Below are 26,922 nucleotides of genomic sequence, written 5' to 3'. Positions count from 1 at the left end.
GATCCAGGAACACATTTGCAGATAGGAAACTTTACAGGATATGCTTGAATAGAATTAAAAGTCCTGTAAAGTTGTGAACTTCTGAAGGTCTGAAGTGTCGGTTGCTTAACAAGCCTCTATAATAACCGATAAACAATATGTGAAAAAAATGACATCACTAAAGAAAATCATTCAAAAACCGCAGAAAAGTAAACTTTTTAATGAAACTAAGTGAACTGTGTCCATTTGGAGGATGATACATTTCATTACAAATACTCTGCTATACTGTGTAATAATATATATAAACCAGGAGATACGTGGAATGCTAAATACAGGTTTGTGTGTTTGGCAGATAGAAGATAGAAGAGAATGGCTGTGTGCACAATTCCACTTTGATAACGCACTTCATGTAGACTTGTAGGCATTGTGGAGGAGAGATGCTGGCAAAACTTTAGAAATTCATTTATTCTGTTTTCTTGGCATAATGACAGCAACATTTAATTTTTTTGTTAATTTAGATGTAAAAGTATAAGTGAGAAAACAAATATTTGTATTAAAAAATCATACCCACGGTTGGTTTAAGACCACGTTTGCCGGCCATTGCCTCAGACCAGGTCAGCAGCATAGAAATGCAGTTGTGATACCGAAATCAAACTTCTCCTCCAAAAGCTGTGCATGACAAAATGACAAAATGCCATAATATAACAGAAGACCACTGCACCTCCGCATCCGCACAAAACCAGAGCCTATATTATCCGAGGAGATGTATACTACAACTGCCAACCCGCTAGTAACAAGGGAGGGAAAAAAAACCTGAAACCCACCAATGACCGTCATGGTGTAGTTTAAGTCCATCAATGATGAGTGAGGTACAGTTGTAAATCCCACCAGTGGCAGGTGGAGTAGAGATTGAGGCCCAGGCTGGTAAATGATGAGGTGGGTTACAGTCAAATCTATCTACATCAAAGCTCCAAGCCTCGTCTCTCTCCCTCCTTGGCTCTCTAAAGAGGCTCAGGAGTCACAGCTATCACTCTCTTCCTCAACCCCCCTTTCCTTGATTCAGCCTTTTATTATCTACACAGCAAGAAGGGAGAGAAATGGGTGGTGGGGGGGGAGAAAGAAAACAGAGGACGAGGAGAGTGGAGAGGTCTGAAGAGGTTTTCAAATCCAGTGAAGCCTGTCACATTACAAAAACATGTCGCTTTAAACTAAATGTGAAATATCAGTAATTGAAGCCATAAATCCACTGTTGTGTTTCCCCTCTCCTCCTCCTCCTCCCTTCTTTCCTCCCTCAGTCTCCAGCCATCCCTTCCTTGCTCTCGTTTTTTTTTTTGTGTGTGTGTGAGGGTGCTTTTGATGAGCGGTAAATTGGAAATTATTTTGTGTTGTAATGCCGCTCTGAAACGTCTTCCCATTACCATGCGTCAGTCAGCACTGACAGTGAAATTACTCAACTGTCAATCCGGCTATCAAAAGAGGTGGGCGGGGGGTTGTTCGTGGAGGTGGGTGGTGGTGGTGGTGGTGGAGGAGGAGGAGGAGGAGGAGAAGGAGGGGGAGGGGGTTATACGAGGAGTGGGAGATTGATCAATACAGAGGATGATAGAAAGGGAGGGGGGGCAGGAAGAAGAAGAAGCTGGGGATTGAGGGGAGTGTTTGGTCTGTCATAATACTTTTGTTGTGATTGAATAAATCAAAACTATTGTGGAATTTAGCGGTCACTGTTACCCTCCTCCTCCTGAGGCTTCTCTCTTATATGTGTGTGTGCGCATGTCTATCTATAGTTATGAGGGCCAATTTTGGTTCAATACCATGACTGTGAGGACATTTTTAAGTTGTGAGGACATTTTGACTGGTCCTCACAAATTCAATGGGCTGTTTGAGGGTTAAGACTTGGTTTTAGGGTTAGAGTTAGAGTTAGAATTAGGTTTAGGTTAGGGTTAGGCCCTTAATTTGGAAGGTTAAGGTTAGGGTAAGGGGCTAGGGAATGCATTATGTCAATGAGTGCCCTCACAACCATAGAGAGAAGTACATGTGTGTGTGTGTGCGAGCTTGCAGTGGTTGCCATTACTGGTACAGGCACCATCTTGCGACAGCAGCAGCAAATTAAACATAATTGCAGATAAGGGACAATAAGATGGAGAGATGTATAGAATCAAGTAAATAGAATAATTCCTTTGTGGTGCAATAATTTATGGTCTGAGCAAAGGTCCTTAAACCTAGCTTACATTCTCTCCTGCTGCGTCCCAAGAATGTGTGTGTGTGTGTGTCCCAGAGGGCACAGCTGTGTTTTTGTTAGTGTGTGTAACTACATATCCAGTGATATAGCTGGGAAATAACAAGCTAGATAGAGCATCACCTCCAGCTGGTGATCATTACAAATGAAAACGTCCACCAACATTATCAAAAAACACATCATTTTTTCACTTCTGTCTTTTTAGTCATAACAGAATATTCTCTACTCAATACAATTACCCATTAACAGGTTTCTTATAATTCTGCCAATGACTAATCCAAATAAAAAGATTTCAATTGGCAGCTCTGGCCTCACCTGCATCCCTGCTTGTTATACAACAGCTCCTGAATGTTCTGCTTAACTACTGCTGCAGTGTGTGTGTTGCTGTGATGTGTGTCTGTAATGACTGGTGTTTTCAGAGCTTCTGCAGTATATGGGGAGAAAGAGAGAGAGAGAGAAATAGAGGGAGAGAGGAGAGTGAGAACTCCTTTATTGCTCAATGCTAAATTAATTGCACCAATTATTCACGGAGAGAGTTGTCTAGTGGCGGCCTTCGGGGGGCGAGACCCTGACCGCTCTCCCTCATTTTTAATTGGCTGTCCTGTTGAATAATTGATTGGAGCAAATGTGAAATGGATGGGAAGGTCCAAGTGTCTTTCATCACAACGGGCCGGACGCTGTGACAGCCGGCCACAAACAAACTCTGCTGCTGTACGCAATAAACAAACCGCATGCAGCTGAATTCATGCTGGCTACTGCATCAGGGTAGAATAACAGATATGACTCCTGTACAGGACACTGCCCTCTGAAACCCTGACAAGATGCACGGCACCAGTAAAACTGATACTGGCAGGACTGAAGTCAGGGAGGGAGGGTTAGCGAGTGAGCAGAGAAACTATTTGTATCATAGTTTACATGGTGAGCCAAGGTAAACAGTGCTGAAATAATATGAAGTGGTAACTCAATAGTGAACTATATTTAATGTGAGTGACTCAGACACATGCTTGGAAAGGGGATTTCAGAGAAAGTACTGATGCCTCAGAGTCATCATAGACACAATATGTGACACTTCAACATGCCCATATATAGGTTCATATCTTTAATTGTAAATTTTATTTGGTTGTCTGCTAAAATAAGTTTCAAAATATGCCTTATTCGTCTCCTGTCATGAATTACAGCAGTGCCTCTTTTCATTTCTATATCAAAACACTGTTTTAGTTCTTGGCCCGCCTCCGAAAAAGGCCAGGCGGCTCTGATTGGTGAGCTGGCCCACTCTGGTCAACTGCTTAGAGTGTGTGTTGGAAATGTCACAACCCTTATTCAGAGGTTTCCTGATCAGCTGTAAACACTGCTGTAGCTATGGTAACAATGGCTTTAGTTCTGCCATACCCATTAAAGCCTGAGTCATATTATGGAAGTCAGGATGAACCAATATTCAAATATATATTTTTGTATAGTGTATTTCATTGGCAGCATTAAAATTGTTGGTGTAGGTGTGGATGTTAAATGTTACTTGGTGTTGACGCTTTACAGAAAAATAGCCAGGAATTCATCCAAAGATGTTTCAGGCTTTTCAGGAGCAGGGATCTCTGTGGGAGTGAAGGACTTAAATGTTTGCTAAGTTACAAAGTCCACAGCAAAGGTGCCGTGGACTTAGTAAGCAAGCAAACATTTTACATGCACAAAACCCCCGAAGCTATGAGACAAGAAAGGACATGGAAAAACCAGAAGAATGGAATATGGGCTTTTGAAAATCTATAGTACCACTTTCACATTGACACAGAGAAGTGATTGATGGAAACAAACAGAACCATAAGGGGAATTTTACAGTCTTTAGTCTCTATGCTGCTCTTGGGTTTCATCGTGATGTCTGGCTATATTTCTTTATGGCACAGGAAAGCAAGATGATGCAATTGCTCCAGCTAAACTTACATGTTTAACTTATTCCAAGAAATACAGAAAACAGACGGGTTTATGTGAAATGTAGTCCTGACACACCAGCAACTAATAAAATCCAATAACACCAATATATAAGCCTTATTTTCTTTTTCTAATGGCATAACAATGAATTTATGATTCCTCCAATGCAACTATAGTGAAAACAGTGAAAAGAGCATTTAACAAAATTCTCCATTAAAAAGTGATTCTGTAGCAGAACTCCCACATGCAGGAATGTTTAACTTACAAATTCACGCCTCTCCCACTACCACACACATACACACACAGACACACACACACAAACCCCTAAGTAATCAAAGGCTATTAACTCCTGGTGCTTTCGCAACAAAACAGATGTAAGATTCATGAGTCCCAGCCCATGACTGTTGTCTTTGCCACAGGCTAGTAAAGAAACAATTAGTGCAGAGCTGGCCTCACTGTCCATCACAATCAATAGTCCCTGATGGTCCTCTAAGCCTATTGACCGAGGCCCGCTCCTCTCCCTGACCCCCTATCTGTAGCGGCCGACAGCAGTTGCGATCCACCTATGTGGACCTTGGGAGAGGGTTACCAGGTTAAACAAGGCCCGAGCCATGCAAACAAGCTGCTTTTAATACTGTCTGCCTCTGTGCATTTGCATGCAGTAGGCGTAGTGGAGGGGTTAACCCTATGTAACAGGTAATCAACCATGTAGCTTCACATAAAACTGTACAAATCATACAAAAAGAACCAGTATATTGGTAATCTTTTGAAAAAATTGCTATTTCCCAAGAGAAGATAACATTTTAACTAATTTGTGTTCATTAAAATTATTATCAAATTGGTGAATACGATTGTTTGCTCTTGTTAAAGGTTGCACTAGCCTGAGGTTCGAAAAAGTGTGTAAAAACAAATGCCACCTGGTGGCTGGCTGCAGTAAAGGCCATAAACTCTGCCTGCTCCATGTCAGTGGATGGTACATCAACCAAACTAAAACCATGTCAAATTTGTCTTAAAGATGGTTTGTGTCATTTTAGGTATTTCTTATCACTCTAATATTTGTTCAATGCTAATTTTTTCCACTAAGTTTGGTTTTATTATTTATTAAAAAGGGGTGAAATGTAATGATTGACAGCTGAGACTGACTCGTGATTGGTTTAAGGCAAGTATCAGCAGGACCTTACTTGTGCGGCTCCACCTCCCAATCGCTATTGTGCAGGCTCTTAAATGTGCAAGATGGCAGCGTTCATCGCTATCCAGGATATTTCACCTTCATTTCTGGATAGCAGGAGGAAGTGGAGACATGTCATCCATCTTCATATACAGTCTATGTTATGAATCTTAATGCAGTTGTTGTGGTTTGGGACACTGACAAAATTGTCACAATCAGCTCATATAAAATGGAAACTTTGTGTTGAACTTAAGAAAAACAAAACAACTAAGTTTTTCTGTTTCTGAACCAGACACGTGAACTCAAAAATATTGAAGGTCTCTGTCCACCTGTATTTTTGAAGACGGTGTGTGAGTGTGGCTTATGCCAGTCGACCTACACACACCATCTTGTCCCAATCATCTCACGTAACAGCACCCTCAGTGGCACTGAAGCAATCTGCTGATGTTACAGTAATTGTCTGAGTTTGTGTCCTGACAAAACCCTCCTCCTTCCTCACATGCTAACAACATCTGGACCGGTCCTCCTCACTGCTCCCGGCCTGCTGTGACAAGCCTCTCCTCCAATGACACCTGGTAGGGATGAGTTGGAACAGGAAGGCAATGGAGACTGAATGGAGGGAGAGGTTGAGGCAGAGGAAGCGGAGCAGCTGTAAGGATGAAGGGTTGGGCAGTGGCAAACAGGTGTCACTCCCACTGACGGGCTGCCTCTGTGCCCCCCACCCTGACCATCCCGCCCCACCTGCACGCCCACGCAGGGTAGTGGGGGGTAGTGGCGGTTAGGAGAGCATCCATCTCTCACCTGTTCCTCACCCAACGCCCACCTACCTCCTCCTCCTCAGATGGCACCCAAGCCTGAGCTCAATCTGCTGGGCTCACAGATTGACATTCAAACATGCACACGTTCGCTCATTAACACACACAAACAGCTGTCCATATTCAAAAGTGTGTGAACATGAGAATACATGGTCATAGGCTTGTGCACGTATGCAAACTAACACACACATACAGACACCTATGCTCTGCTAAAGCACTCATTTTCTTATACTGTGCTCCTTTTGGATCAAACTGTACAAACTTTACCTGGAGCTCTAAGAAAATAAGTTGAAGGACTTGAATATCAGTCTATAATGAGTGCCGTATTTTTATATTGTGAAAAAACAGCTCAGATTCAGAGAACAAATATATTTTTACTTTATAGCACAAATATTCTTTTACATATTTATATATATATATATATATTATAATTATTTGGTCTTTCGATTAACCATTTCCATCCAAATTCAGTCTCAGTGACTTTAAAAATACTGTTCACGTTATGTTGATATTGTATTTAGTCCTATAAATTGTGTTTGCTTTGATTTTAATAGAGAAGATTCACATAATGTTTAGTTTTTTCAGTTTTCTTTAAGGTTAAGTACTTGTCCTATATTCAGTTCCTGTACTTCCTTTGTCTTCTTTTCCCAGCGTGGGATCAATAAAGTTTATCTTATAAAAACTGTTGTCAACTTATGGTTAAATTAACTGATAATTTCAGCTCTAAGAAAGAAAACAAACATTTGCTCAATGTTCTTCTTGAGAAATGTTGTGGGTTTTCTACCGTGAAACACTAATACTGCCTTGGTTACAGTAAGCAAAAATATCATCAGAAAGATTGAAAGAGGCTCTCCTGCAGGTTAATCAATCAATCAATCAATTTACAAATCTATTTATCTATTTACAATATCTGTCCATCCATTCATCCATCCGTCCATCCATGCATGTCCAATCATCACAGCCCTTACAGCCTTCATGACCCTCATCACTCGGTGTTACAGGAAAGTGTGGTGCAAGGGTTGGAGGGAGGTGCAGGTGTGTGTATCAAGCATCCCCCTCCCCCCGCCCCTCTGCCCTCATCCCTCCTCCACTTCCCTCCCTCCGTTGCCGTGGTGAGGAGGGCAGTAATTACTCTGGTGTCAGCGTTGCTGGGTGCGACTCCTCCCCCGGCAAGGGGCGGCGGGCATCCATAACCCATCGTCCTGCCACGGGGTAAACGCCGGGCCATCCATCACGCACCCACTTGACAAATACCTTCCATAATAGAAGTTTATTTTTATGGGAGGCTGAATCAAGGACTTTCCCATGCATACAAAAACGTGTCAGAATTATTTATGGCTTGTGCTGAGACGCACAATATGTCATATCAAAGTCCCATCCCGCTTGCCGGCGCTGCTGGAAGCTGCCGGCGCTTGGCCTGTCGATATCTCTGCTCGCTATCAATAATGTGGAACACCGCCACGATAAGCCTCTAGATTCGGAGGTCATACTCGACACACACAAACGCACAGACACGGGGGCTGACACGCACGCATACTCAGGCATCACATGCATACATAGACAGGGACACACAAAAAACTCACACATGATGACATACATAGATGTGTTTTCAAATGCATTTCAAACACACACACACACACACACACACACACACACACAGGCGGGAGGAGAAAAAACACGAACAGTTCAGATAAGAACATCAATTCATACATGTGCCTGTAATCCCACATTAAAGGTTCCTTGCAATGAAAACAAACATGTTGTTCCACTCACACATAAAAACATAAAACAAGAGAAATACAGACCCCTGCATGAATCAAATGAGTTTTTCCTTTAACAGTTTATTTTCTTTACCCTCAGTTTCCTCCCCCAAGAATAGAACAACTACCCAAACAAAGACGTTCACAGGGCTGAACTCGACCCGCTGTGTGGAGAGCAGGACCGTGGATTACTGTCCGTCAGTCAAAATCACTGCCAAGGTCAGACCAAAGCAAAGCGGTTCGGAGACGAAGGAACGCAGCTGCCGCTTCCTCTTTGTATATGTGTGTAAAGTGTGTACATCTACATACGCCTATCTGCGGTAGACTGATCTCCAATAGTATTCAAAAAAGCATAACAACTTAAGGAAATCCCTTCACTGCAGCCTGCAAATCTGAGAGCTGTCAGTCAGAATGAGTGGCAACCCCCTTTCGCCTAGAGAAGCGGCAATAAATTGGGTTTCCTGATAAGGCCCCAGCATCACCAGCACAACATCTGACCAAAAAGAGAGAGAGAAAAAGAAAAAAAAAATGAGCTGCTTTTCCGTAAGCCACTTGAGTGCTGTCAATCAACATGACTGGCAGTCGAACATGTCGCCAGTGGAGAGAGAAATGGAGGGAAAAAATAAATTAATGTACAGAAGAAGGAGCAGAGAGAGAGGGGGAGATAGAGATAGAGAGAGAGAGAGAGAGAGAGAGAGAGAGAGAGAGAGAGAGAGAGAGAGAGAGAGAGCATTAAGCCTGGTAGAGAAAAAATATGATAAATATGATAATTGAAATGATGAGATTTTGGTACTTGCTAGTGGATTCGGCTGTGCCCAAAGGGATTAGTCCTTCATTCACTGTCACTTTCAGCCTTTCTCTCCCCTTACACACACAAACACTTAGCGCCCCCACACACACAGCAAATACAAAATACATACATTTATAACAAAAAGATCTAATTCTACCAGGTAGGTTGTTTTTGTGTGTGTAAAACTCGGAGGCAGCAGGAGGCGATAAACCTAAAAGTAGCCGTCTGCAAACCAACCGGCAAAGTAAAAAAAAAAGAAGAAAAAACAGCATCGGAAGCAGTGGGAGAACTTTGTCCTGTGAAGACAGAAGATGTATGGCTCAGGGGAGATAGTAGCAACAGTAAATGATTACCTTTTTACAAACTGGGCCTTTGTAATAAAATGCGTAGGGGGGAGTATTATCAATTCCGCCGCCCAGTGAAGATAGCATTTCTGAAGCCACGGCGAGGCTGATCACTATCTAGAGAGGAGCCTGAATCTGTATTCCTCACCGCGAGTCCAGGAGGGAGAGGGGTCTGAGACCTGTTCGCTTGTATGAGTGTGTGTATGTGTGTGTGTTTCACTGTTTCACTGAGAGAGACATCCGTTAAGGCCTTTTGTGCCTGCAGGCCCAGCCGTGACACGACCAAGATCTATTTTCTCACATCCACAAACTGAAAGACATGCAAGAGTGTGTGTTCATGCACAAAAACACATAGACATGAAATCTCTTATATGTGCAAACAAACATACTTTGTCCTTGGGGCAAAGAACTATAAGATTGGAGATGAAGTTCTGTGTGAAACTGTGTGTGTGTGTGTGGGTGTGTGTGTGTGAATGTTTGTGTCAATGCATCTTTCTACACTACGTCTGTGTGCCAGCCTGAGATTCTCTGTTAGATGTCTGATTCTGGAGAAAGACACTGACAGATGACATGTACACACACACACACACACACACACACACACACACACACACACACACACACACACACACACACACACACACACACACACACACACACACACACACACACACACACACACACACACTCACACACACTCTCTCACACACTCTCACACACACACACACACACACTTGTCTGATAGCAGTCAAACAGAGGAGCAGAGACACCACAGCAGAGACAACAGTCAGACCGGCAAACAGATAGAGAGACATACAGCATGGCAGTGCTGGCCCAGAGTCACATCACTCACTCTTGACAGACACACACAAACACTTCACCAGAACAGTGAGAGATCATAACACACGTAGATACACATGGCACCACAAGAAAGAGAGTGATGCAGTGCGGGAGAAGTAAGGGGGTTAAAAAATGGGCAGAGAGCGATATCGCTGCAGCCCCGGGCGTTAATGCACACTCTTGGAACTGTGGGATATTTGTATGAAACGAGATGAGCGATGATGTGACACTCATCTGTTCCCCACATGCAAGCCTGCCTCACAACACAACACGCACACAGCGCTCCTTCAAACCTCATCCTTTTACCAACACATATCAAAGGTCACAGAATTAAAACCAGTCATCTCCGGCTCTGAGTGAATGAAGGCAAACTATCTCCACAGCTGTTTCTCATAGAGAACAATTCTCAATGCTAAATAATGTCGAGAGTGATAAAGTGGATCTTAACTTTACGATTAAACCTAATGTTTCTTTATATATCTTATGGGGACTTTGCCTCAATTTACAAATAATTCCTTTGATTCATCATGAGAACTATATATTTAATACATGTCTTCTGTGACTGTGGAGGCAGACTCAAATGACCCTGATGATGTCATCTCAGCTTGGGTCTAGAAACCACAAATTTATAACAAGAAACCAGGTTTATGAAGAGGGGGCAAGGATGTTTTAAAAAGATTTAACAGTGAAGGAAAGGTTTTGATATCATGGCTCCTCAACTTTGGAAATTTCTTCCTCCAAACTTTGGATCTATAGACACTGTGACATAAACTGTAGAAATCAGCTGAGGAATGGGTTGTTTAGACCGGCCTTTGTTTTATTTTCTATACTTCTATTTGCCTTTGTGTCATTTTAGATTTAAGTGTGTTGATAAGTCTGCAGACTTAGGGAGATTATGAATATATATTTATATAAATACGGATGCATATGTCCACTTTTTTATTTATTGTATACTATATTTCTTTTTGTCAAGAACTTTGGGATATTCTGCTCTTTATATAATACTTTCTTATTTTCAAGGTTGAAGAATGTAGTAAGTTGCATTATGGGAAATGTAGGATGCAGTGTTTTTGAAAGAAAAAATCAAATGCCGACACTTGGATTTGAAACATTCTCTTCAATGTGTTTCAGTAGTCCCCAAGTGAAAACACAGTGGTACGGTGGAAGACACCGACACCTTTAAATACCCCCTAAAAAGGAAGAGTAAGTTGACATGTTAAATGTAATGTTTTATAAATAAGGTCAGTCATAACTAAATATAGAAAATAAAATATATAATATATTTTTTATCATGAACCTCACTTAAACTCACTTAGGCCTTCACTTGATCAATTAGACAGAATCTAAATATTTTTGTTTGACATTTAAAATCAAATTAAGTTTTAGATTTAGATAATCATATTCGTTATTATATGTAAAGACAAATTTGGTCATGAAATGATTATGACTTCCAGGTATGATAATTATTAAAGTAAAATAAACAGGCCCTCTAGCTGACCTGCTCACACTGAGGGGCCAGTCCGTACTCAAACAAATACATAGCACAGAGCTCGAGCTATAGAAACACAAAAGTTTGTTCTCCTCTTTCTATCCTCCTTATTCTCTTTTTCTTTTTCTTTTTCACAGGTGTCAGAGGAGATTTCATGGACTGTGCGTATGTGTGAATTTGCCACACCCCTTTTGAGTGCTAATTTACCCTTTTAGGTTTAATCTCCCCATGAGTGGCTTTCCTCGCCCTTTAATTAGGCTATGGGGAGTCGACACTAACACTTAAAATGCACACATGGACTCCGACACATGCACACAGCCTTTTTCTTGGTACCACACACACACAAATATACACTGTATGGTATATGTACACACATCCACTGAGATGCTGAAGAAACACAGTCCCAGACTTGAGACACGCTCTGCAAAGACAGTCCTCATCAGCCCTCTGTGGGCCTCTTTCACACTCTGGCTCCCCTCAACTGCACCAGTCACCGAGACAGGACAGAGGGAGGGAGAACAAGAAAAGAACAAAAAAAAAAGAGGAAGATATTCTGTACTTAAGCGAACACATAAAGAAGTGTGAGGGCATTTGTCTCCGAGATTTTTCCATTTCAAATCTATTTGTTATAGTTGCATTAAGCCCCATCAGATTTTGGCAGACCCAAGTGGCAGCAGGAGATAGATGTTTGAAAAATGTCTTTGTTTTTTAAACTTCACTGCCCATAAAATGTCCAACATTTTCTTTTGGGTAACATGTGAACTCATTAAACCCAAATAATGTGATGAAAGAAAAAAAAATCTTTGCAACACATTAGGGCTTGACTTTCACTCATCGGTTTAATCACCAAGTTTGTGATTTTGGCGTAAGGCAGGAGTGTTTTTACATAAAACTCCTGCCATGCTGCCTCAAAGTGGTCAATAATATCATTTTTTTAAATGTGCAAATTGCGAGAACTGCTGTAGCATGCCAGAAGAGTTTTCACAATAAAACACTGTTAGGTGATTTGGACAGAAACATTGTAAACACTACAATTTATCAATCAGACAGTAGGAAGAGCTTTGCTCTCTTGATTTTCACACTATTTAGTGTCCTGCTTCTCCAACTACAAGACTTAAAACACCACCTGCACCAGTGGAAATTAAACTCCTTCATTCCACTTTTTTTCTTCCGCTTCTACAAACAAACCACACATTTACCAAAAAGGGCACTAAAGAGGGAAATACAATAACAGCACTTGATAGTGGCTTGTTATGTTAGAAATAAGAGGGCACTTAATTGGGGTCTGATAGTCTAATAGGCAGCCCCTCTGATTACCAACTCTGCACATTGGCTTAAATTAGCCCACTGATGAGCAGCCAGGGGATTCAATTATGCTAGGGGAGAAATAAGGGGCCCTAATAGGCCACTGTATCAGGAAACATGGGACTGGGCTGGGCTAAAGCGCTGGTAATTGGTTGTTTAGTTGGAAAGTTGAGCCTGTTGGTAATTAGAGATGCCGAGACGTTTGGAGAGCCACCAAACAGACGACACAGGGAGGCTAAGGAGGAAGACAAGGGTCCTTGGTACAGGAAAAGGGGCAAAGGTCGCGGGCGGAGATTTCATAAGTGCTCTTCAGCCAATGAGGGTGTAGATCAGGGAAAACATCTTGGTACCCGGAGTGGTGTTGACTTAGTAAAGGTCAAGATGGAGCAAACTTGGCTACAAGCGAAAATCATTGCTCTGGACTTGTCTCACTTGCTGCTCTCCTTACAATTACTTTCTTATCTTTTCACTGCTCTTTTGTCTCTCAGCTTTCTCATTGACGTCTTTCTTTCTGTCTTGTCTCAGGCAGGTTAGCAGTTAGCTGTAGATGGATGTGTACAGCGTGTCTGAATTGAAGGAAGAGGAGGACGATTGAATTATGGATGAGGCTTTATAGGAGCCGGCGGCCTGTCTGGTCCCATATCCACTGTCCCATACAGGAGGAGCAGCCCTGCCCGCGAGCATCCCCACCACGCGTCACTCACAGGGGGTGTCTCTGTGTGTGTATATCTAATGTGTCTTTCTACCAATGCTCTAAATGTTCTTATGAGAGCCTCTGTGTCCTGTTTTCTTGCAAACATATAGTACATCATTTTGCTTTTATCTTTTGATTAACAGGAGAGAAGTTAAGCATGTGATGTAAACTGACATGATATAAACAAACCCATTGGGGATGTATGAAAAGTGGTTTAAATTAATGATGATCTGATTCATACCAGGGAAGTGCATGCAAATAAGTGTACTGTAATGTAGCTTTCCAGCAAAAGATGTTTCAGTCTGAAAGAAGACATTTGCTCATTAACTGCTTAACCCATTAAGACAGGACGTAATTTATGCGTGTATATACCTTTAAGACTGAGTGCCTCTCCCTTAGAGCCGGATGAGACATGTGCGTCTCATCCACGATGTCATGCTTTTCAAGACATGTGGCTGATTAAATACATTGTGATTTGCTGAAAATGCAACATGCAAAATCTGCCCGATTTTCAGAAAACCCTCAGGTTTTGGGGGGGTCACTTTCTAACAAGGCTTCGGTTTAAGGGGAGGTTAATATTCAGCGCCTTAGGTCTTAATGGGTTAAAGCTGCTCAGGAAATAGAATTTATGTTGCTAAATTTCCTACGAAGGTGTTCTTACTGTTATCTTTCTTGTGCCATTGAATGTCCAACTTTCTATTCTCCAAATGTCATCATCAGAACACAGCATTAGTCTAAAAACCTGTGCAGACAGCACAATTTCATCCTTTTGTCCTGCTACCTCACTGTGCAACTGTGTCCTACATAAGCCATCTGCAACTTTTTTAATAGTGCAACATAAGCACACATCTAACATAACTGTGCCATTGCAACACCAGAGAGCTTATATCAAGTGTCATCAATCTGCCTCAAATTTCCTGATAGTGACAGAAGTTGTCCAGAGGCGCTGACCCAGCCTGACGATGACAACACACGTACAGTCATCATTCACCGTGTGAAAAAAAAATAAAATCTGTCTGCAATGGCCTAAAGGTGGCAAAAACACACTGAAGACATTGCTTCACATTCGGTGCAGCCAGAAACCAATTGTTTCTCTGTGTCCATACTGATTGGATGGGACTTGTCAGTTAAGGCTCTGAATGGCCACTTAACGGCTGAAGGGAAGCTCTCAGATTGGTGCTGAGAGGAAGGGAAGAGAATAGAAGAAGAGGATGAAACAAAAGCCCGTTTGTTGTGGATGATGTGTGATAAATGCAGCCAGTTGGGGGAGTTTTCACGCTCATTGGAGCAGGTTATTATGCAGGAATTGCTGCTTGCTCTGCCCAGACCGACCCTGTACTGGTTTACTGAGACGCATGCAACTGACGCTGTGCGTTTTCCCCTAAACCGCTTCGCTAACCCTCCAAACAGACTCTCTCTCACGCACACACACACACACACACACACACACACACACACACACACACACACACACACACACACACACACACACACACACACACACACACACACACACACACACGCCCCTTGTTGCATGTCTCATGGGGCACACTGGCATTGAGCAGCTGCTTCTCAATTGTAATATCTCAAGCAAGACTGCATGTGTAGTTTGTGGAAGTAAAGGAGAAGGTAATAAATATAGAGCAACAGTCCAAAAGATGGACAAAACGCATGAAGAAGAAAACAAGTTGTGAGTTTAAAGCCACTCACTTCACTTGATCCATACAGGGCCAGATGAAGCTGAAAGGTGTTCCTCCTCAAGGGAATTCACCAATTAACACCCAGACAGTGACTTGAGATAAGCTTCAAGTTTCTGCATGCAGGCTTACTAAGGATGTTTTGTGCGACTCAGGAAATTAGATAAACTTAAGGGACACAACAACAACACCAGGCAAAAAACGGACAGTGTTAGAAACATCCATCTTACATTACAATGTTTTCATTTTCACCAGATCATAAACAAAGGAAACCAGTGTAACCAGTGGTTGCATTAATGAAATATTTTCTATCAATGACTGATTCTTTTTAAAGGGTGATCCATCATTTTGACAGATTAGAACACTGAGGGTGATCCACTGTAACGTTAAGAAAATCACATGCAACGCTGTCAATAACCACAAATAGACCAGACAGCGATACGGGTCACTGGAACTGTGCCCTTGGTGCATAGAAAGCAGATGATGGAGGATTTCCTCTTGGCTACACAAGAGCGTGTAGGTTCAGGAAATCCCCCATCCAGAGAGCGTTGCCTTGAAGAGATTTTCCTCAACTTGAAAACTCCAGTGTGGCAGAAGAGTGTCCAGTAAAATTGAAATTACCGTGAGGAGTCTTCTCTCTGAGCTAAAGACACAAAAGCCTAATGACAACAGCCTCTGCAGCAAACTCCCTTCATCCATTTGATTATACTCAATTCTGTTAAATTGCATCGTGCATATTTGCCTGTTCAGATGTAATGGCGGTTTTTCTGCCCTTTACTGTCACTGAAAAAGAAAACTGCTTTGTGTGATAATGTTGTCATGAAGAGTGACCATATAAAGGCCCGTAAAACTACACAATCTCTATGTTTATTGTGTATATTAAAAGTTATTGATGAAGCTGTAGAAAAATAAATGTCTCATTATCATTAAAAATTTAAAAGAATGGTAGAAATAAATTGTGGAGGAACTTTTATGAGTGCAACATCTGATTGTATCTTTCCATCATATTTTTTTCTTTTCCGTGGCGTTAAAGGTATTTTACACTTTTTGGGCTCAATCCCCTCCCTGTTGACTTTGTAAGATCCAACTCAAGAACAACATTTACACTGCGACGGCATCAGCACAATGAACCAACCTGTTCACCTGATTTTACATCGTACTGAACAGAATTACTTTTTTCATTAATGCCGATCATGTGAATGCAACATAAGGAAGGTGACACAAAGACGCGGGTTCATCAACAACGCTGACGACTTGATGTCCTATAGGTGTTTTTTCAAAGAACAGCGATACATTGTGTGTTTTTTTTCAACACATTTACCACATAGAAACGTGTCACATATAACACATTGTTATTAGAAACAGATGTTGATTTTAACGCCGGTGTCTGTGGCTTCTTTCACAACGTCGACACAGTGTCATATGCGCTGGGATACCAGGACACATTTGCATGACATACACACCTGTCCTCCACAATCACAAACACGCTGCTGTAACACAATACGCAAGTAAAACTCAGGAGAGTAATGTTTCATTACATGATGAACAGAAGGTGAGAGTGAGGGAGGGAAGCCGGGCAGGCGCACACATGCATAACTTAAGTAAAAGCCATCGAAATCCAGATTTGTTTACAGATTTGTTTAATAAGGGGAAAAATATATGCAAACAAATGAATTTGCCTGTGGTTGTAACTGTGTATTAAGATCATCACTTACAAGGCCAGGTCTCCCCTAGCCCTCTACAGCAGAGATCCATCATGCATTATTAAGGATAATAGAATCTGCATAAAGCTGCAACAATGCCTTGAAGAAGTTTATTTATTTATTTGTTTTATCTTTTTAGGCACTAAGCAGCACATCCAAATACTCAGTCGCTGTGAGCTAATTACAAAGCATTTGATCTCTGTGCCCCGAGGATGTGCAATTATAACCTTGGTGGAAAATTAGGGAAATATTTCAAAATTAAAAATAGTGGAATGAAGAAGGTCTGAAAAAGCTAATGGCGACATTTCACCTGTGTGTGTGTGTGTATAAACACGGCTTTTCTTACTGAACAGGACAGGAGTCTGATTTTAACAAAGCCACTGCCCTGCAACCACACTTGACCTCACTGGAGGGAGATGGCAGAGAAACAAGGAAATCTACTATTTCCCTAAGCTACACCAGTCATCACGTACTCGCAGCATTTTAATTAGCAAAGAAAGTTCTAGTTCTAGAAAGGGAAATTTGGTAAAAGTCACCACACTGTGATGTACCTGTAGCTCTAGTCCTGATGCAGTGCTATCTATACCATGATCAAACAGATGCCGCCACTCCTCTCTGGCATATCTCGCCGCAGATCACACAGGGAAGACAATTGTCATTACCATTTTATTAAAATGTGTCCTATCAGCAACATTTCCCCCCCCATACTCACATATCTAACCTCCTTTCTCTTCTCCTGCTTTTTTTCCACCTCAAATTCTAATCATCATTCCCCTCCATCACTTGCTGGATGTAATTCCCTCTCTTCCTTCGTTTGCAAAGGACCTCTCCTTTCATCCTTGAGAAGGGCTTTAATTTGAAGTGCGACGCTGAATAAAGAAGGGAAGACGAAGAGAGTGAGAGAGAGCGGGGGAAAGGGAGAGAGCGAGAAAGAGAGTGATATGGAAAGACAGAGCGGCGGAGACGTTCGGGTGTCAATCAATACAGCGCGAGGGGCTGCGAGGGCCCATGACTAGGGTGCGTTTGATCTGTGTCTTTCAAAGGGGGAACAGCGGGAAGGGCCATCACAGATGATTTGCCTCTTGCTGCTGGCCCTGGTGCCACTCTGACAGAGAGCAATCACAAGCAGGTTAATTCAACATCTACCTTCTTAATCTTTTTTTCCCCTGTCTCTTTCTTTTGGTCTCGTTCTGTCTACTTAGATGAAACACTGCTCTTTCCGCTACCACCACCATCACCTCCCTTTTCCCTCTTTTGAAAGAGGAAGAGATCACAGGTGTACTTTCAATGTCTTTTCAAACCCACCTATAGTTTGACTGCTTTGGTTTTAAACTGGTAAAGAGCTGATGAATATCTGTATTTCTGCGATGGTTTATGTACATGTTGTTGCCACAAAGCTGCGATTGGTAATTTCTCTTTGGAAACAGATGCAGTTAAATGTTTTTTCTCTCGGGAAACAAACACCATCATCCACATTTTTGCATCATTTCTTTCGCCGTCATTCTATGGGTTCATGTCTGTGTCAAGTGAGTGTCAAGATGACATTTTGAAAACACGCTGCCTCACTTGACTGAAAGAGGAGGATGTGACATGTGATCCAGACAACATCTGACCTTGGCTCACAAAACGTAAAACATTCGGTGCCTCCTACAGCTGGGCTGAATGCCACGGCACTGACCTGGAGACTTAGTAAAACTGTTGTGTTCTCTTGTAACCTAATACATCAAACTTATAAAGAAAAGATAAAGAGATAAAGAAACAAAATGAATCTATGAGACGGTCTTCTTCACCAAAGGTCGGCCATACATGAGGACAAACAGAGGTGAGGGAAATTCTAGGGTGAAAGGGTAAGAAAAGGCATAAAGGTGTGCTTTGGCTAAAGTATAGAAAGAATGGAGAATATGAAGGAGGGGAGTGTGTTTTGTTTAGTTTAGTTGAAGGTAAAAAGGTTGTTCAGGGAGGTCAGGGGGTGAATGTCAAGAAGATCAACGATAGACTCAGTCCTTGAATTTCAAGAATACAAATTATACCAAGAATAAGCCTGTTTCAGAAATTCAAAAAAGAAACTTTTCGGAGTCAGCACAAAGACACAACTCAGATTCATTCAATTTCAATAGGAAATAAACCACTGTGCCACCAGAATCCTGCCATTTTCCAGTAATGTCCCCGGCCTGGCCTCTTCCTCGTGGTGCTTCCCTCCAACTATACTGCTTTTATGTAAGGTCAGAGGGATAACAGGATAAAGGCTGTCCTCTCTGCTCCTCTGAAGGACAAGCACTCTGCCGATTGGATTTGGTGGCCTTCAAGGACAAAAGGAAGAACACTGCGACACAAAGGAAGCAATAGAGGAGGACCAAGATTTCATCTGTCTCTGTGTCCTGAGTGATTGGCAGGGATGGCCAGACCAGCAATCTTTGAGTGCTGCCTCTTTGTGGCTGGGTGCCCTCCATCAGCATTATATAGCGAGACTCGATCCACCGACAAAAACACGCTAAGGGATTCTGGATGATCTGACCTCAGTGGAATAATAGAGCCCATGAAGGCAGCGTTTGGCTTACTTCAGTGGAATGATTTCAAATGTTGATTTGTCTGTGATTGTATTCTACAAGAGCTTGAGCACACAATAACAAGAAGATGAGGGGGGCAACTGAGAACATGTACTAAGTTCAATCCTTGAAACAGCAGAAAAACACCGGTTTGGGAGCATTATATGTTCCCAGGTACCATTAAGGTGCAAGGGACTTACAGGGGCTCTCCAATGTTGTAGTGTTACACTTCCATAAAGTTGCAGAATTCAAAGCAACGGATTAAAAAAAGCATAGGGGAAACTTTAGCAGTTACAGATATCCTGACCTTTTGTTGTTAGTATGGGTAACGCTCCAGAAACACTGGATCCTACAATTCCAGCAATGCAACTAAATAGCATGAATGGTCTTTAAAACCTGTGATACAGGTTTAATGTCAATGATGAAAGTAATAATATAATTTTCCCTGACTGAAAAGTTCCCAACACAGACACAGAAGTCCAGCCACCACCTTTTTCAAAGGCTGAGTGGAACTAGTAGAGACAAATTAACTGATAATGATGAGTATAATTGTTGGAGTGCCCCTTTAACTCTCATCTGATCCAGCGGACTTGATGGAACAGATTTGTGGTGGAACTGAGCGGCTCCAGACAAGACATTGCTGGAAATAAGTATGGACCTCAACATTTACACACAGAAGTGTTCAGGATGTCTCCAAGAGACCATTGTTTCAAAATGTCAACATTCTCTATGTCTAAAGACCCTTTTCCACTGATCAAATAACCCATGAACACACACTGCAATGGAATATGATACAATTACATCACTCCCTGGTCACATGTATCTGCAATACGCACAGTTTTTAATCAGATCAGCTCCGGCTCTGATTGGCAGTGATGGAAACATGACACCCGGGTGAACACACTAATTTGGCAAGACAGCGAGGTGAGCGAGCTTCTGATTTATAGGTTTTTGTGATGTTGAACATGACAACAAAAAAACAGAAAGGCAAACTCCTCTACTGGCAGAGGGAAAGGAGTCAATTGCCTCTTTCCAGCAGATTTACTCGTGTTTTAAAAACCTGCATGTACCTGCAAATTTTTGTGTAATAGAGGTATAACTCTTACAAGCTCTGTATTGGACTCAAGCAACAGAACCCTGTAAAATCCGGAAATAGGGCGTAGTTGTGAAATGTTTGGTTTTCTATTTTCTTCAAGGGCACATTACCTGCATGTAAGTAGGCGAGGTCTGGATTCTCGATATCAGCGTGATTCTCCTTCAGGTGGTTTCGGAAATCAGTGGGAGAGTTGGTGGCGTAGCTGCATTTGGGACAGTTGTACATCTTCACGCCCTCGTGTTTTCCCGTATGGAGAATGTGCTTCCGAATATTCTCAGCACAGTTAGATCTGAGGGAGACAAACAAAGATAAAAGGCCTCATTCCTTTTTCGGAAGAAATAAAATAATTTAAAAAAAAGTCAAAGATTAAAAGATGAGAGAAAACACAAGATAAACGCTTGGCAATATTCCCAAGAAAAGGTTTTGCTGCATTAACATTCTATTTTGTTGCAATGATGAGACACACACACACACGCACGCACGCACGCACGCACGCCAGCTCAAGTTGAGCTTCGGAGCTGTGGGAGCAGACGTGTTTGGACAGACTCTCAAAGCATTCATAGCCTAAATATGCCTCTGTGAAACAGTCAGCGAATGACGAAATAAAACACTTTCACATGAACAATATTTACATCTCACAAATTCTTTGATATTCTGTTACGCTCTTTCATTTCTCTTAGACATTTTCTTTCCTCACAGTTGGTCGGTTTAGAGTGTAATGGTGCTAGAATCAGTGTTATGACTGCCCGAAATAGAGGCCAACTAAAGCTACTTTCAAACTGCAAGCCTTAATGCTAAATTCAGATTTTTTTATGAAGCTGTTCACATTATCTTTTTAAAATGTGGCCAGTATCAGACTCCAAAGTGAACTATCATTAAACAATCAGATCTGGGTCACAGAGGGGAGAAAAAATCAGATTGGGCCTTTGAACGTAGTGTAAATGCATTAGAGATACTATATGTTTGAGGACTTTCGTTATTCAGTATGTATCTTTAGCACGTGTATTAAAGGTGTACAAATAGTGGTGTTGTGTGTGTGTGTGTGTGTGTGTGTGTGTGTGTGTGTGTGTGTGTGTGTGTGTGTGTGAGGGTTTGTGGGGCTTTGGGCTGGTCAGATAGGGCAGGCCAGGCATTGAGCTACTGCAGGGTGTAGGATGTAATGATGTCAGCTCAGAGAGTCTCACACAACCCTCTGCTGATTAATGATGCTGCCTGACCTGCTCCCAGGCTCTATCTAAACCTGCCCACAGACACACTAGCACACATGCATGTCTTAGTGAAGCCCTGAATGGGCAGGAAACAAACAAACATGCACATACATACATACATAGGTGAACATGAACACTTCAGTTTGTGCCAAATTAAAAAAAAAGAAGAAAAAAAAGGAAATCTCTGATATGACAAGACGGGTGCAGAATATACAGACACAAATCCATAAACACCCACACCCACACATGTGTACCTAAGCACACACATAATGCATCATGCAAGCAAGCATGTGCAGTGTAGAACACAGCTCCATACACACACATAAACACACACCATCATGTGTTGATGGATGGGGCACTCGTGCTCAGTTTGGACCTGACATTCTCGGACAGTATAATACGCAATTACTCTCCCTTATCACCTTGGCCGGGACAATAAAGCCTCACAGTGCCATAGCTCACGCCAGCCAAGGAGAGAATTTGTTTTCACTTTTGCAGAGACACCTCTCTCCATCATGGGGCCACAGTCCAGCCTGGCTCCACTGGGGCCTAAACAGAGCGGGCCCTCGCTGCGTTTCTGTTCCTGCTGTATGAAATAAGCACCAGCAAGGGGTGAACAATGAGGGCTCTTCACAAAGCCGAAGACTACAGCAGGCTGGGATGCCACCATCTCAACAAAAGAATAAATAATGCTTTATATGACCAGTTCTGATACAGCATTAACAAATACAGAAATACTACAGGGCAGCTGACTGATAAAATATAATTCGACCCGATGAGTTAAGTCCTGCCTAATCTCTATACAAAGATTCCGAATGTGAATGTGGAGAATCTGTAGGAGACAGGTTGATTTTGGGGACGGAGGCCTTCTGCTGTATTTTTCTAGTTTGACCAATCACACGTGAGCAGGCTTGGGTTGTAAACAGTCCATGTGGAAAGCAAAAGAGGCGGAACACATTGACCAAAATGCCTCGGCTATCAGCTTTTTTATTTATTTGCATTCATATGCAGATAGCTTTTAACAAAGACTAACCAAAATGGTGTCTGCACCTATAAAACTGTTTGTGTGTTGTGGGGACTGTAAACAATGTACAGCCAACAGAAGACAGAGTCTTGGCCTGGATACCTGCTGTCTACACCGGAAGCCACAAAATGTTGTCCGATGCCTCCAGCGGCTATTGTCAGACAATAGCCGCTGGACTCCGAGATTGTTCTCTTTCTGACTGAATTTTGTATTTCTGGGTGTAAAAGCAGATATTTAAAAAGCACCTAAAAACCTCCAAAAAAGAGTTTTATGAGAAACCAGAGCTAACAAGCATTAAAAGCAGAAACAAAGACAATGAATCTCCACTAAGGCCTGATTTCAAAACCACAGCTTTACAGTAAGTGTATTGAGTTTGAAGAATCTGAAGAGGTTAGAGCATCTTCATGAGTCTTACTAACTGTTGATGGATAAATATGTAAATAACCATTTATATTTCCACATACTGTCAATTACTTATCCAGCAATCGCATTGTTGTAATTACGGTGCTATCGGCAGCCGCTAGCAAAACAAGAACAGGTTCACAGACACATCATGGCCACATCTGTTGACTGTTCTTTTGCATAATGAAGAAAAAAGACAGCCTTAAAAATTTTAAACTGCCACATGCTCATGAATTAACGCAAATCATGCGGCTAAAAAATGCATTTAATACTGAAAGTGAACTGATTTCTTATTCGAAAGGGGGAGCATTAAAAGATAAAAATTTTGAAGCGGAGCTAAAAGGTTGTAAAGAGAGCGCGGGTGGATTCCTAGGGGGGCCATGCTATCTCTCAGATATGGTAATGGCGTAATTGTCATATTAAAACAACACAACGTGCGTTTAGGAGTCAGCAGGTGTCACAGTTAGTGAAAGCCCACACCAGTCCTCCTACTATACACTGTATTAATTAGTCTAACACTGTTTCAACTTCCTCCCCCATCCATGCACTCACCATGGGAATCAGCCATACTGACGCTCAATGGATATATCACCCCGTCTCTCCCTCTTTCTGCTGCTCTCTCCCCTTTATTTCATCCATTTCCATATTCCTCCTCCCAACGAGTGTATGGTAATGGGTGAGGTGTAATTGAGAGGCGCTTTGTTAGAGGAGATTTAAATGTGTTTCTTTGTGTGTGTGTGTTGAGTTGCGAAGGGGGGGGGGGGGGGGGGGGGGGGCTGTATTTGGATCATTGGCGCTATTTGGATCTTATTCTGCCAAGGAGGCCCAGTTATCATCATTAATGCCTCCCCCTCCTCCTCAACTCTCCCTTCACTTTACAAGGTCGCAGGCCCTCCTGGCATTGACGGTAAAGATGTCATCCTCAAAGCCGCCGTTGCCTTGGATTGAAACGATATTTTAACAGGTAGATTGAACACATGAAGGCAGCAGCATTCAATAAACAATAATAGCCCCAGGAGGAGGGTAAGATGGCGGGAGTCGGAGGTTACATATCAATTAGACTGTTTAAGATGCCACTGCGACTTTAATGAGAAAAAAGGGGAAAAACCTGCTCATTGTGAAAAATACAAACGTATCCTTAAACAGTGAAGCACAGAAGTTTTGCAGCATGCATAAATAGCCAAATAGATGCCATTAATTGACAGCCCAGGACTCCTTGTGCAATATCATTAGAATATTTTACCACCATTTCCAACTATAATTATCTCCCTCTATTATCTGTCTCTGAATAGGGGATGAGTGGCATTTGATGGATCTTTCAACCCCCTGCTCATTTACATGCATTTGAGGAGCGGCCTTGGTGGCGATAACGTTGTATCAAGTGGCTTCCTTCGATATCATCCATAACATTTAATAGGGAATTTTTAATACAGTATATCAGATGGATCACGTTAAAACAGTCATAAACAGTCTATAACTAAAAACTGTCAATCACTGAACCAGGTCCTTCATATTTCTTTACGGTTGCATCATTTTTATTTCATGAGCCCGGCCTACACTGAAAGGTCAAATGTGCTAACTCACCAAGTAGCTCCTCATTGTCATCCAACCACCGGAGACGTCAGAGTGTAAAAACATGGGGCCAAGGCAAGGCCCCTCACGGCTGTCTGAGGCCCCTACATTCAATTCCTCACATTAGCAAGCCAGCGGGGCATTTCCCCCCACCTCCCTCCTCATCCACACTTCTTCCCTCCCCTCTGGACCCCTCTGAACCCCTGAGGCCACCAAAATGTTAATTGGGCTTCTAATTTACTGTTTCATTTGCCACTATCTGTAATGATTATTAAGTATCAACGCAGGAACAATGGGGCCAGGGACATTTGGCTCTCTCTATGTGCGGTATCTTTCTGATGTGGGGGTTAGTAAAATGTGGTGGTTTGATGTGGGACCAAAATTTGCCTTTGAGTAAAATAAAAATCGGCTAATTCATATGACTGAATAGTTTTTTGGTATATATTTTCAATACTTAATGCCTTTGATTCAATGAGACTGAGTTTAATGAGATATTTGGATCAGACTCAACAAATGTATGTGTCATCCTTATCTTACAGTGTTGGGTTTCTTTCCTGGGTTTTCAGGTTATAGTGTCCCGAGAGGAACACATTCTCTGTCATAACAAGAATTGAATTCTGGGCAAAACAACAAATGTCTGCAGTTTGCAGAATTACTGCACAGTATCAGCACGCAGAAACAAGAGTGTAGAGCGATTCTAGTGCATTTTTAGAAGGAACTTAGGCTCAAGTGCATTGAGCCAAATAGCTTAGTAGTATCCGACCCTACATCAAAATAAATCGACGAAATTAAAATGTGACCTCAGGGTTAGATTTCTTAGACATTAGCTGAAAAGTCAAGGAATCACCAAAGTTCTTACAGTTCATCTTGAACGATAATTTCATGGTGAGCCATGGTGGCACTAGAAGAACAGTAACAGCATCTAAAAAAACAGTAGGATTCATCCTCCTGGGAACATGAATGTCTGTATACAAAACAAAATCTTCACATCTTCTGAACATCTTTCATCAGATAAATTACTCTACACAGGTCATTGCTTAATACAAGGGTTTGTGACAACTTAAGGTACCAGGTGAGACAATGCTGTGATCATTCAATTTCTCAACTATGATTGTCACCTCTCAGCATAATCCTCCCCCCCAAAGTTGTATGCATACAAAACACATATGAAGTGAGTGGAGTGTTTCACTGCAGCGGAGCAGGTGTAGCAAGCTGCTGAAATGACTTTGTCACAAAGGGGAAAAAACTAATGAAGAGTACATCTAAAACCAATGATGGGCTTGAGATCATTCCTTTTCACACTCTTCTGCCATAAGGAAGAACAGGATGAGGGAAAGACAGAAAGAAAGAAAGAGAGAGAGAGAGAGAGAGAGAGAGAGAGAGAGAGAGAGAGAGAGAGAGAGAAGGGGAGGAAAGAAAGAGAGAGAGAGAGAGAGAGAGATGGAGATGTGCAACGCCAGCCAAAACTTTTTCAATTTCACCGACAATTTCCTGTGTAATTACTGATGTGGTATGATGGTGTTTTAATGACAGGGACCTGCCGGTGACAGTGCGTGTGTGCGCGTGTGCGTGTATATTTGTGTGCATGTTGGGGGATCTGGCTGGGCCTGTTGATGATGGCAGAGTGATGAGATGGAGCCATGCTGTGGAGATTAGACCTGTCTGCCCTCCACCTCCACCTCTCTCAGTCACACACACACACACACACACACACACACACACACACACACACACACACACACACACACACACACACACACACACACACACACACACACACACACACACACACACACACACAAATGACCAATCACCCCTCTGATCATCAGTGCCATGGTGGTGGCCATCAGTGCCACCATCCGTGGGCGGGTCAATGAGCCAGTACCTGTAGTCGCACCAGGGGCAGCGGTATGGTTTCTCCCCAGTGTGAACACGTTTGTGCCGCGAAAGGTGGGACTGTGTAGTGGAGGCGAAGTTGCAGAGCTTGCATTTGAAGGGTCTTTCTCCTGTGGGGTAGAGAGGTTGAAGAGATGAGAGTGAGAGACTGAAGGTTTTGCACTGACAAAACACACACTGACATATAAACATACAAAACAAGGTAGAAGGCTACAATGGCCATGAGTTGGCTAATATGTGACACTACTTTGCTAACTAAAAGACATTTTAAATTGTTCCAAATTTGTGATCAATTTTGAGACTGATTCATGAAAAATGAGAAGCATCTGAGGGGCAATACATACCCTGCGTGCTGTAAATCACTTTTTTTTATATGTGATAATATAATTACTTTTCATGACATCACTGCAGCATTTACCATTAATTACCTAAACTTAGGCA

General features: G+C 42.2%; 1 protein-coding gene across 1 annotated transcript in view; it reads right to left on the bottom strand.

Annotated features, from left to right (window-relative positions):
• znf407 (zinc finger protein 407) overlaps nucleotides 1-26,922 on the bottom strand; it is a 150,054-nt gene that overhangs the window by 23,409 nt on the left and 99,723 nt on the right. Inside the window, exons 8-9 of the mRNA XM_034611392.1 lie at nucleotides 26,471-26,591; nucleotides 20,490-20,668 (exon numbers count right to left, since the gene is read on the bottom strand). Coding sequence (XP_034467283.1) covers nucleotides 20,490-20,668; nucleotides 26,471-26,591 — 300 coding nt within the window. The remainder of the gene's footprint in view (nucleotides 1-20,489; nucleotides 20,669-26,470; nucleotides 26,592-26,922) is intronic.

This window comes from Hippoglossus hippoglossus, chromosome 16 (genome assembly GCF_009819705.1).
Source record: "Hippoglossus hippoglossus isolate fHipHip1 chromosome 16, fHipHip1.pri, whole genome shotgun sequence".
Taxonomy (NCBI): Eukaryota; Metazoa; Chordata; class Actinopteri; order Pleuronectiformes; family Pleuronectidae; genus Hippoglossus; species Hippoglossus hippoglossus.
This window is presented reverse-complemented; position numbering and strand designations above follow the sequence as displayed.